The sequence below is a fragment of the Vanellus vanellus genome, assembly GCF_965231255.1.
Source record: "Vanellus vanellus genome assembly, chromosome: 9".
Classification (NCBI taxonomy): domain Eukaryota; kingdom Metazoa; phylum Chordata; class Aves; order Charadriiformes; family Charadriidae; genus Vanellus; species Vanellus vanellus.
In genome coordinates, this window is record NC_138914.1 from 2,320,040 (window position 1) to 2,333,398 (window position 13,359).

General features: G+C 43.0%; 1 protein-coding gene across 1 annotated transcript; it reads right to left on the bottom strand.

Moving 5' to 3' along the window:
• Positions 1 to 3,808: 3,808 nt before the first annotated feature.
• Positions 3,809 to 12,027, bottom strand: THOC7 (THO complex subunit 7). Its single transcript, XM_082487786.1, has 8 exons — positions 11,833 to 12,027; positions 11,241 to 11,358; positions 10,251 to 10,378; positions 9,820 to 9,906; positions 8,312 to 8,369; positions 5,615 to 5,681; positions 5,421 to 5,490; positions 3,809 to 4,187 (listed from the first exon to the last, which is right to left on the bottom strand). The coding sequence occupies exons 1-8, from the start codon at positions 11,849 to 11,851 to the stop codon at positions 4,120 to 4,122; spliced, it is 615 nt and encodes a 204-aa protein (XP_082343912.1). The 5' UTR covers positions 11,852 to 12,027; the 3' UTR covers positions 3,809 to 4,119.
• Positions 12,028 to 13,359: the final 1,332 nt, after the last annotated feature.

Genomic DNA, 13,359 nt, shown 5'->3' on the forward strand with positions numbered 1-13,359 from the left:
AAGGCAGCGCAGCCCCTGGCGGGCGGCTCCCGGGAGCTGCGCCCCGAGTCGGTGGCCCCACGCAAAAGCTAGACGGAACGCAAAGGTTAACAGACGTAGAAAACCAGGTTTGCTTCAGAGTTCCTTCCTCCTGGGTTCCGCAATGAATACCCGGTCCTGCCGTTCAGCCAGCAACACCAGCAGCGACTGCCCAGCACGACCAGCGCTCTGCTTCTAGCGGGGACACACCTCAGGCTCCTCCTGTGAAACAAGCCCCGTTGGCACGGAGATGTACGGCCCCTCATCCTTCCCTTCTAACTAAACCTTCTGCTAACCTGCACAGAGACCACGGCACGCTGTGCCCCTGGCTTTAGAATTACTCTTGACCACCCGCGAAGCTCCTGGATGTGAGGATGCTGAGCCCCATCGACGGGGATGCGCCAGGAGCCAGCTCTGGCGTCCCATTCCCCCAGCACCTTTGGCAACGTAACGCACTGGAGCAGCCTCATGCAGCCATGCCGTGCCAGCTCCCGCTGGCCTCTTGCCCGCTGCCCGCAGGCCGGTGAGTGACGCCAGGCCAGGGTGAACATCGGGGTGTTTGCAGGACACTCTGCTCCTTTGCCTCCTGGCTGTTGTGGTACTCGGGAGCAGGAACAGCCTTTTTGTCCTGCCTCTGCACAGAGCCTAGCAACAGGCGGGCCCTGCGCCACCAGCGGCACTTCTGGGGACTTCTGCAACACAGATAATAACGTTTATTAAAATAGACTTGGGGAATGAAGGCTGAGGTAACCCAAGAACACAATCGGGATGAGGCATGAAAGGCAGAGCGCTAACTTCTCTGTTGCTAACTTGCTTTCCCTGGGGTCTGTTGTGTATCTATATTTAAGTGATTCATACACTAGTATAGTATTTTCCTAATGCACATATTCTACAAAATAAAAATCACAGGTTCCCAGAGCAAAACTAACAGTACTTGCCTGAATTTTTTTACTTTTTTTTAAACTCACAAAAAAAGGAGAACCACTTGAGACTTGAGTAAAGGAGAAGGGGAAAGCACAGTAACACTCAGCTGTGACAGCTGGAAAACTTACATGACAAGTATCTAAAATAATTAGTAATTTCTATTTCATAAATCTTTGGGATATATTTTTTGCAGTTTTCTTTGCTGGCAGCAGCTGTCTTCAATTTACCATAGTTTCAGAGATATTCCATCACTTGGCAGTGTGTCACTGACCTTCCTTCTCCTGCATCCCTCCATAGAGCTTGCTAAATCTCTTTCAAAAAATTCTGCCCAAGTTACCAATTCTGTCCAATGTTTCACCCTCCCTCTACCGCTCTTGTTTGGAGAGGACAGAAAAACAAGTTGTGGCATAGAAAATGTCAGCTTATCACTTCAGCACCTCTCTTTCCGCTTGTATTTTTGCATCTGCATGGCAATGGCATTAAGATGGAGCGTTTAGGCATGTAATAATCTTTCAGCTCAGATTGGGACACGGCAAATTGCAAAGACAGGAAAGGTTTCTTATTTAAATAGAGCGGTTGTTGAGATCCTGAATTTATGTATGTGCAGATTTTTGTATGTGTACATTTAGTCAGTGCAGGTAAGCAGCAGCATAGCAAGCCAGCGTTCCTCGCAGGGATGAAACAGTCACTATCATCTGTGCCTTGGAAATCTGACACAAATAAAACCTCAACAGAAGAATACAGGGGATCCAGATATCTATTTCCAACACAAGCAGAGTGGATTTGAACCTGGAACTTGGGGCTTAATAACAGAGCAGGTTAAATGTTGCCTAGTATTAGAGTTTCATTTGGTTTTGTTTCTCTTTTGGTACAAATCCAATGTTCAAGAGGTTGGAGGTACAAATATGGGAGAAAAAAAAAAAAAAGCTGAGATTTCAGATGTCCCACTGAGGGTGGATTTGCAATGAATTGATGTTGCTTTTTGGGGGGGGTTGCTCTCCAAGGCAGTATGGTGACATCACCCTCTTGCTGCCACATTGCGCTAGGGCGACTAGATTGTCTAGGGCAGTAATCGCTTTTCAAGACTGCATCACTGTCATTCGAACTAGAATATACTCCTTACTTTGCTGTGCATTTGTATTGCTTTTCTTCCGTACAACTTTTCTGTGGGCATTCTCTTACCAGTGGAAGAGACTCACGCCCTGACACGTTTCTGGTTAGGTTCTATACAGAGCAGTGCAAGTTCTGAGATAAGACACTTGAGCGATCCACGTAATTTCCAAAGAACTGTGTAAAACAAAGAATGGTAAAATTTGAGGTTTTCATGACAATGCTGTTACAGAGACCACTTTTAGCTAGTAAATGTCATCCACCTCTGTATCAAATACAATCTAGGTAGCTCACGGAGGGCCTTTCAACCACAAAAAAAATGTTAAATTGCTTTAAAAGTGTCTTGAGACTTTATTATTTATCATCTTCATGATTCATATATTTATGAAAGTGACTCCTCCCTGATTTGGCAATAATTTAGTATTGCTGCTTTACAAAATATTTTACTATTCACTGTTGTTAGGAGGAGGGGGGAAAAACACAGAACAGTAAATACTTTTTGACAGTGTATTTGTCATTAAATCCCTTTTGTTTGCTTACCACCCCCCCCCATATGCAGAATTTGTAGCACACGAGAAGCACTGCATGTCTGCACAGGCTCTGTCAGGCAAACCTGAGCTTCCCCTGTGTTCTGAGTTGACCAGCTGTGAACTAGACGACTTTTGACAGCGTATTAGTCCAGGGCTGCACTGAGCTACTCAAGCAGTGTGACTTCTCATTCAGCTGGCTTGCCTTTAGCAAACTTGGAATGCAAGCAAAACAAGCTCAGATATGTCCGTTTAGCCCAACGCACACAGATCCACAGCCACTAAGAGTGGGAATTACGCGGCATTTAGATTATAGAAGTCTAAAGTCACAATCCTGGAAATCGCCCTCAGCTGTCACCTAGTTTGAGGAGGAGGCTCTATTCTGTATAACAGGGTTATTTTACTTCAACCACGTATGCTTATGACTCAGTCTGAGGAAGATCCAAAATGTGTTCCTTTACCCAAACCACTGGTAGGCTTGATTTAACAGGTGTTTTTAGAACATGGCTAACAGGTAGTGACATGACCTACTACTGCCCCTCGTTCCTCCCTCCCTGCCTTACCAAAGCTTAGAGCATACCAAATTCTCACGTCTTGTTGGGAAGGTTGAAACCTGTATTTTCCTACCTCCCAACAGACTGCTCGGACTGCAGGATGATCCAGGTGGAACCCTCCCTATTAATATTAAAACTATCTGAGATTCTTTAACATTACGATTGCTGCTCTACTGCTTTGGTTTGTCGTCATGAGAAAGGAAGGGTTCCACCACCTGTTTCAGGAACTATGATGTCATAACAGTCAACTGACAGATAAATCCAGAAGCAGATTATAAATGGTATCGGGATTAGATTCCTGGTTCTACAAGAACAAAGACTTTTGATGTGGCTGCAGAGAACACAGCACAGTGAGGCTCAGATCACTGCAGTTCTTTGCATCACCTTAAGGTAAAAATAAAGCTAGTACAGTATGACTCTTGTTGTTTCACATCCCTTGACAAGCACTAACTCTATTTTCTATGAAACTAGCAAATTCTAGTCCATTCACAGGTAAGTTCTAAAATGGCAGCTACTTTGAAAAATTAAGATCCTGCACAGTTTAGTTTTGGGTCCTATCTGGACCTGGGTATGGAAGTTGGGACTCGTGCAAAGATGCACTGCCCTCAGTCCAATGTCAAGTAAGAAAAGGAGCCCTTCTTGTTAGGCTCAATGCCTACTAAAAATAGGAAACTCTTTGTAAACACCTTTTATTGACAATGTTTTGCAAACACCTTAGTTCACAAGTACTGTGCAGAAGCTTCATCCTTTGTAAACCAAAATAACACTTCTTGTTACAAATCACAAAGTTTGTGGATTAACACACAGTGCCTGTCTGCACACATCTGTAACTGTTTTCCCCTAAAGCGTAAGCAAAACCAAATATTCTTGTATAAAAATTCCCAGAAGCAGTAGAAAAGTATTTTTTGGCTCTGTCTGTCTTACTGTTGGTTTCCACACAAAGTGAAGACACTCAGACGTTCTTCAGTAATATAGTCAGTCTTCATCTACTGTTTGGTTTCTGTTTCCATCTGAGTTTCTTGAGATTCTTCAGCTTCTGAAAGTTTTTCATCGTCTAAAATTCAATATTACTGTTAGTCAAACATGCTTGGTTATATTTACAGACTATATTGCAGAACTGTGTCCCACTTAAATATGTTATGTTGATTGCCTTAAGTGTGTAGTATCTTGTTATACAAAATGCTATGTTCAAACGGGAAAAAAAAAAAAAATCCTTCCAAGTTTTTTAAGGCTGTTATCTGTAACAGTTATTACAGGAAACATGGATAAATTCTATAGTATCAATTCAAGCAAACAGTACCAGATTGCTTCAAATTACATGCCTTCTCCTTGCCTATTAATGGTTTATTTCAAACTGAAGCTGTGCCTTCCACTAAAACGTTAGTTCCTTCACAAAATCCTAGAAGCTGAAAGGTAATCTATACATTCATGTGAAAATGTATTTTAGAGACTAATACTTAAGCAAGTGCTAGTAACACATAATAACAATAACCTTCTGCTAAAGTGCACCTAGGATTAACAGTTCATTCTGCTTAAGAAGATCTAGACGGCCTTAGAGAATGAAAGTCTGCTCTTACAGCCATCTATGTATGTTAATCAGGTCATGCTCAAAGGCTATACCAATTATTTCATCTCAGAAACACAGCAAAAATCCAGCAAGTAATATTTAAAACAATATTATCCATGTTAGAGCATGAAAAGTAAGCACTGATTTGAAAATATTAAGTATTTGTATAACAAAAGATGAGTATGACTAAACTCCTGAATTTAGCTCTTGTGTATGACAGTTTTAGTCCCTGCTCTACCACAGACTCACTGTTTGAGTAGGTAAGCCATTAAGCTTTTCTGTATTACAATTTCTTTTTAGTAAAGCCTCAAATGATACCATGATGGCAGTGACATGTTCAAAACTACCGAAACAGGAATTATGCAATTAAGTTTGGAAACTATGCACAAGAATACTTTTATCTAAGAACTATTTTTTCTATTAAAAAAAAAAAACAAGACTCAAATTAGTATTCTCCATCCCCACATTTTAAAGAAGTCTGTTGCCTACAGATTAATCTGAAGCTATTCGGGAAATTACACGGTGGCCAGCTTGTAGAAGAAAAAAAAATTCTGAGAGCAGTCTCAGGCTCTGGACTACTACTGGGGAAAAAATGCTGCCAATGCAAGAGGTCGCCAACCTCAATTGCACAAAGCTAGCCTACTGCTGGAAGCTGTGATTCCTATTGATCCGCTGAAACCCAACCCAGTTATATATATATTACCTAAGAACACCACTTACTTTCCAGGGTTTGTTGAAGCTCATGGATGGTGCTCAGCAGAACATGAAACTGCTTTCTTCTCAGCTCCAACTGGAATGATAAAATATGTATTTTAGCAAACAGAGAGCACATACAGCCAAAAAACCCATAGCAGATACTCCATTAATTATATTCCTAATAAATAATTATATAATAATCTCTGTGAAAAACCTACCTTATCCTCGACATTTTCTTTAATGTGAGAAAGATGTTGCAGTTCTTTTCCCAAAGCTTCTAGCTGCCTGAAAAGAAATTGTTATAGTATTTTTAAAAAGTTCTGTAGAATTCTTGAAAAATAGATTTGAACTAAGTGGAAGAAAAAGAACTATTAAATAAACAGTATAGGTAAACAAATCATAACAAGGGAAATGACAGATAGACATAAATGTTAAACTATTATGTCAAAAACTTGTATTTTCAGAACTTTTGCAGAAAACAAGGCCTCCAAGCTTGAATACGGTTGTACTTAAGTAACTCACGATGGCTGGGAAAAAAGGCTGTTTTATTGCTACCTAAGGGTGTTGTCTTTTTTTGAGCCAGTAGCTTGGCACCTTGAAGGGAATGCCTGAAAGAGAGCTGGGTGTGACATTATCCCTTCCTATAATGTAAACATGCTAACAGCTTATAGGCTTATACAGGGATTTCGCTAGTATTTGGTTTCTAGTTCCTGAAAGATTTCTATTTGGCCACATCTTGCTATTTATACCGTGTTCTCAGGTATAAGCAGACTGTGAGAGGACATGCAATTTTTTTCTAGTAACATCCAAACTACATCTGGAACTTTACTTCTTTTACTGTCCACTCCAGAGAATCTTTGCCTAGCCTTCTCATTATTTTATCTCCTTTTCTAAGACTCGGTGTCATTTCTTGGTCCTCTTAACAACTCTTCTGATACTACATCTAATTACACTGTGGGCACTGCCATTTAGTAGTTCAGCTCCTGTCATTTCCTGAATTGGCTCCTGTACATCACTTGTGACTAAGCCGATAACAGCTTCTCTTCTTTTGTGCTGTGTGACTAGTCATTCCAAGAAACAGTCCCTTAAAAGCATAAAGAAATCATTTTTCTGAACTTTGTCCTATTGTGCCATATGACCTGCAAAAGCTATAAATGTAACTCTTGCAATAAACCATGACATTTTTCCTCACAAGAGGTTTTCTCAAGTGTTTTTAGTTATTAAGAGTTCCACAAAGAGCATGGCATTGTTAGCGAGGCTTCCTCCATTCTGATTTAAGGGTGGTCCTTCTTGGTTCATAGTACGATTTTCTGCATACTTTCCTCAGACTGGAGAGAAAGGAAGCCTTGCAATTAAAACATTGGATGAAAAACTCATCTAGTCCCTATATTTAGAGTCTATTCCCTTAGAGAGGTCAGTTAAAGCTAAAATACCTATGAACTGAGCTCCTTTTAAAAATGTTCCATTCTGTTAGTATGTCCTATTTCCCCGTCTGTAAAATGGGGGATCATACTCTGCTATAGTTCAAATCTGTGTCTTTACTACAAATACAATGGACTAAGGAAAAAAGGGTGTACACTGTAGCAGTTCTTCCAGTGGATAAACACACTGGTATTTCTAACTGTAATATAGTCTCCTAAAGAGATGATAAAATTGCTTAAGAAAAGACAAAATGCCAAATCTACTAGCTGCAACTTACCACCATTTCTAGCTTTGCTTAAGAAACTTATGCTTGGATGTGTTAAGCAAAATTAGAACAACCCTTCCAAACCTGAACAACCTGGCATCCTCTAAGAAAAAAAGTATTAACATTTAGTTGCTTTCATTCTTGATCAATTGACTTATCTGAAAAATGTCACTTTTGATAACTGTCTATTATGAAGCCTCACTTGATAAATGGCACACACTGACTAATGAAGTAAGAAGTGGTCAAGCCTCATGAGAATTGCCTGGAACAATCAAAGTTTGTGGTAGCAAAATCAAGGCACAAAAAACCAACATACAAGAAAGCAATGTGTGAAATATTCTCAGTGGCTTATAGGTGTAAAAATGCTATTATTAGGGTAATAATACAATCAAAAATCTTTATTTTGCTATAAAAGACCATGGAATGTGAAAAGACAGACTCTCTGCAATTTCACTGAAAGTGGGCAACAGGATAGGTGCAAGCTGTGCTTAAATGAGAACAACAACCCCATGCTACATCTTTAATCAGGTTAAGAAGAACAGACTCATAGATGCAATGAGTCCTGGAATCTTTCTGTGGCTTGACAGAAGTTAAAAAAATTATCTCCCCACAACTGCCCAAAATAACCTAAAAGCACAGCTAGTGATCCAAATCCAACAATGAGACAGGCAACACTGTAAGTTACATGCAAGATGAGTTAGACAACAGGTAGGTCTAACCTGCGTGCCAGGGCAGGTACACAACACAGCAATTTATAATCAGGCATGCAGGAACAACTACTACACGAAAAAACATAAAAAAACCCCTAAGAGCTTTCTCCTGCTTTCTCTAATTCCACCTTACTTGCTTGCGTGTTCTGTATTTTGCGTGACTACTGAATCCCTTGCTGGCGCACTTTACAGCAGTTCCCCACTATCTCTCTTTTCTGAGAAACTTGGCCCTGGTAAACTGACATTAGGTGGGCATTTACATCTGAGTTCACTTATTCACCTTAACAATGGAAAAATTTCAAACACAAAACGATTAACAATGCTTCTGAACCCATACAGATGGAGATTAATTAAAGCAAGCTGATAAGGGCACAATTTTATAACGAAATCCAAGTTTTTCTTTTGTTGAAAGAAATTATATAATGGTGAGGAAAGGTCAAACTGAAACCAAGGCAATGTCAAATCTGGTGACTTCTACCTTACTGGCTTATTATAATTTAATGTAGTCTCATACTTACTTCAGTGTTTCATGTCTGTCTGGATGGTGTTGTATGACTTTGGCCAATGCATCATATTCTGAAAGAAATTTAAATAGCCTAAATAATTCTGAAAGTATAGATTCAAGAATGAAAAATGAGGTACCATAAAATGGTACTGATTCTTTCTCCTTGAAAAACTGTTTTAACATTTTTCAAATTTGTACATAACACCTTACATATATAAAAGAGTACCTGCAAATATCCATGTATAAAAATGTATATGTAATTTATACAGTGCTGTAACATTTCAAAGTAGATGATTACATCAGAAGAGATTTTAAATAAACTTCAGGTATGATTGTAGGCCATTATTTACTCACTCAAACTTACCCACTGCTAGTGATGCATAAAGGATGAGGCCAGAAAACGTAAGACAGCTCTGCACTGCTGCACGCTTGGTCTTTTGTGTATGATTCATAAGCATTGGTTTTAGATACAATTTAATGTATACATATAAAAAACAGTGCTGGTAAAATGTTACACATCATCATTTGAGATCATTAAGATTTTTAGGAAAAAAAAGTATAAAATGCTGCATGAGAATGCTGCAACAGGATTTTTTTTTAAACTGTATTACACATTAAGAACAATATTATCGTTATATAGGTAACTAATATAGCCATTTCCTGATAGTAAGATTGTACATCCACCAACCACCTCATTCACATGGAAAAACCTGTGCTGCAGGCTGGACAGAACAGATCAAAAAGCAAACACTTCAGACCTATGTTTGTGAGGACATAAGAACTCTCATTCCTACTGGTTAAGGTTCTTTTAATTTCCAGTTGAATCTAAAATTATCCACAAAATTATCAAACAGTTGTATTTAAAACCTTTTTTCTGTTATACTAACATTTTCTTTTTGCATTTCATTTATCAAGAAAAAACAAATTTTTTCTTCTTCTCAATTGCTAATCTTTTGATAAGACAGTATTACAGGGAAATGCTTTAGTTTCAATTGAAATTATCACCACATACTTTTAAGAGTAGGGAAAAAATACACCTCTCTTAACAGGCATTCAGTAAGGAGAGATACAGAGTTGTTGGGTGTGTAACTGGCACCACTGTCTCTGTGTAGACCAAAACATCACCTTCCCTTACGAGCTGAAGAAATACACTTGCATAATCTTCAGTGCTGGGTGTAAGTCTATTCAACTTTTGTCTCACCGTTAACAACGTGCTTTAGCGCTTCTCAGGTCACATGAATCGTGACAGGATGCTTTTGGGGTATTTCTTTGGCCTGAAAATATCTCTCTGAACTACGGTTCTAGGTTTTCCTGAGGTTGCACGTTGTTGAGATGTACTGGTTGAATCCTCCCTGCCTCATCCACCAAAAACTTTCAGTAGTGGGTCTGGAACACAACCAAACTAAACATAGTATTCACAATGCACTTTCAAAAATTTGGAATCTATTTTCTGATACAATGTACTTTAAAACATAACAAAATAATGAAACCAACCAGTGTAAATACAGATATTGCTCTTACCCTGGCGATTTTTTCGAATCCTTTTTGCTTGCAGAATTTGTTTTTTGCATTCAGAAATCTTCTCATGTGCTGCAGCTATACTATTTTCTTAAAAAAAAAAAAATATACAGAGTTATATTGAAATCTAACAATACATGTAAACAAGCCATTCTGATAAACTATAAAAAGATAAAGAGCTGTTTGTGACATGGTGGCCTGCTAGCTCCATCAGCTTCAAAACTATGTATGCTTCAATAGGTTGAAAAAGCTTTCATTTGTATACATTTTATATACTGATAAGATGCTTACAGCATCTGTATGAGTGCTATCTATTAAGAAACAAAAAACCAAACCACTCATCGTATGTATATATTATGTTCACCAGAACTACCTCAAGCTTGTTTGTAAGAGAAATTGTCAGACAGAAAACGGTAATATTTTCTCATCTTTACCTATATCCTTATAGATTTTTTCATAATTTTCCATTTCTCTCAGGTTCATATCATACACCAGAAGAGTTTTTCCCATCGAAAATTCACACTGTGATAAAGTACTCAGCATTCGTTGGTACTGGCTGTAACTGAAAACAAACAAGATATTTATTCCTAAGCAGCATAAAAATACCCCCTACCTTTACAAAACAAGAAAACAAAGCCTCATGTAGCATAAGGAACAGTCAAATAACAATTATTAAAGAGACAAAATATTTCAAAGATTCAACATATAATTTTTTGAAAGTGCAGTTAGAAACATTGCGCCCATGAATTCTACCATGTCCTTAAGGGTGCAAAGTGAGTATTAAAGCAATAGGCAGACTGGTCCAGGGTTTACAAACTTCCCAGCTAGGGCTGGCTCTGTGACCACCGAGATTGAATTTGAATACTGCAGTGCTTCTCAATCGTTATATTGTGTCCTCCGGGAATTTATATCCAGCTCTAGTATGCACCCCATAGCGGAACACCACGTTGTCGCTCATCCCTTACTACTTTAGCCTGTTTTTTAAAAAAAAAAAAAAACAAACAGAATAGCAGAAATACCAGCAGTACTACCCTTCCCTGACCAGAACAAATGTAAACTGCCAACTGAAATATTCGAGTCACGATCCTGTTATAATAGCGGGATTCCCGGACGGACCGTGCAGCGGCACGACAATCCTGAGGGCATCCGAGCGGCCCTGGCAGACTTCAGCCCGCAGCCGTCAGTGATTTCTGACCCGTCTATAGCCCTCATCTCCGACCGCAGCGCTCAGCGTTTCTTCTGGAACCACCACTGAGCCATACTTGAAGAGCAGATGTATACATTTTAACACGGATTGTTGCAAAACGGATCAACCCCAGTTTTCCACTGACACGCAAGCTAATCAGTTCCCAGACTACAAAAAAAAAAAAAAACAAACCCCAAACAAAAAAAAAAAGCCCAACCATAAAACAGAAAACAAATACCCTTCCTCTTGAGATCCGGAATTACACCACTTAATGAAACTCTTCACCAACAAATTGATCCGCCTGTCGTCACCAGCACCATCGCCATCGATCAGGAGTCGCTTGCGGATAACTTCATCTGAGGAAAAACTCCTGTTTAATGGCAGCCGCACCCCAGAGCCGAGCGCGGGTTTCACCCCAGGCCTTCGGGAACGGTTCCCGGGGATAAACGGGGACGATCTGTTAAACGGGAGGCGTCCCAGGGCCCCGAGCCGGAGCGCGGGGCTGAGGGACCCTGGGGCCCGGGCGGGGAGGCCCGGGGGCGGGGGGCGCCCAAGGCCCGGGCGTGCCCCGGCATGAAAGGCCCGGGAGCGGGGCTGCGGGGTCGGGGCCGGGCTGGAGGCCCGTCTGCGGGGTGAGAGGCCGGGGGTCGGGCTGGGAGGGCCGGAGAGGAGGCCTGAGGCCAAGGCACGGGGAGCTCTTCCCCAGAGAGAGATCGGCGGGAGGCGAGGCGGGCCCGGCGCTGAGGGGAGCCGCGCCGGGCAGGGGTCGGGGAGCGGGGCGGCGGGCGCGGGGAGGGAGGGGAGGGAGGAAGGAAGGAGGGAGGTCTCACCGTCGGTCACGGCCCCCATGGCGGCGAGTGCCGGAGCCGGCGGGGCGGCGGCAGCAGCGAGTGAGGTCAGCTTCCCACAATGCAGCCGGCGAGAGCGGCGGCCATGGAGGGGGAGGCGGCGGCGGCGGCGGCGGCTGGGGCCTGAGCCGGCTGGCGGCGGACGCGCGGCCCGGCGGCGGTGGCTGCTGCTGCGGCGGCGGCGGCGGGGAGGGCCGGCGGGCGAGGCCTGCGCCCCGCGTGGAACCGGCCCCCTGGCGAGGGGCGGCCCCGCCAGGTGAGGGGCCGACGGGGGAGGGAAGCGGCGGTCCCCGCGCCCGCAGCCAGGCTCCACCTCCCCGCCACCGCGCCCCCGGCCCCGCCGCCCCCCGCCCGGGCCGCCTCGCCATGCCCCCGGCACATGCTTCCTCGCCCTCGACGCGCCGTGGTGGGGAGGCGGCCGGGCCGGGGTGCGCCTCGGCCGCCCTCCCGCCTCAGAGCGTCCTCCGGGGGCTGCCGTCGCCCTCGGCGGCCCCGTCTTCCCCTCATGGGGCTCCCGCATGGCCTCGGCCCTGCGAGGGTGGCGACGACGGCACAGGGGAACAGGTGGACGGTCCTGCCATGGTGCCCAGCACCAAGGCGGTGGTGCCGTGAGGGTGGTGGGACCCATCGCGGTGGCCAGAGGGAGCGGGAGCGCTGACCCTGTGGCGCCTGCTGCCTGGCTGGGGTGCGGAGGACGTGCCCATGGCGCAGGCGTGAGGGAGCCGGGATGGCCTCCCCTGGGCCGCCCTTGGGCTCATCCCCGCTCGATGGTGGGAAGATGAGCAGCAAGGCCCGGGGTGTGCAAAAAATCATTATTCTGATAAGTTTCCTGGGGAGTTGGGCTGTCACAAGTGGATGGGGCTGTCACAAGTGGATGGGGACAAAAGTTCTTTCTTTGTGCCCTGAAAAACTAAGCTGGCACTGGAAAAAAAGGCTAGAGGTGTCTGGAGAAAAGAGATATTAAGGTGTTACTGATACCAAGTGTTGAGTTATAGGCTTTTGCCCCACAGACTGACACTTGGGCAGTGCTAAAGCTGGCAATGTTAAATGTAGTACATGTCACGGTGCATGAGACATATGTCCAGAGCCTGACACCCTCATATTCCCCCCTTTTTTTTTTTGGTTTGGACACTGAAGTAGCTTGTTCTGCTCAGTGCTTTGCATAGCCAATTTTAGGGTCGTGGAGAAAATCAGGGTTAGAACAAAGTAGGTGTCTGCTGTAATCTGTGCTTTCCTGGTTTTAGAGCTGTGAGTGATTACGTGGTGCTTTTTTGTTCTGGATAGCGGCATTTAACAGCTATTTACGGATTTGTAGATTGTTTCAAGCCACTACTTTGTCTTCAATAGGCAACTGGTCAGATTCTTTGGAAGGTGCTATTGAGAAAGCATTACAGGGAACAGTCATTAAAACTCTGTCTGAACTTTTGAGAATAAAGAGTTTCCAATATAGAAAACCTGGAGAAGTGATTTCTGTTCTTAAAATTTTTATGTATTATTATGTGATCTGCG

Coding starts and splice junctions, on each gene's coding strand:
- THOC7 (XM_082487786.1), bottom strand. Junction 5,491..5,614: donor AAGAAAATGTCGAGGATAAG/GTAGGTTTTTCA, acceptor TTATCATTCCAG/TTGGAGCTGAGAAGAAAGCA. Junction 4,188..5,420: donor GCTTCAACAAACCCTGGAAA/GTAAGTGGTGTT, acceptor ATTGAATTTTAG/ACGATGAAAAACTTTCAGAA.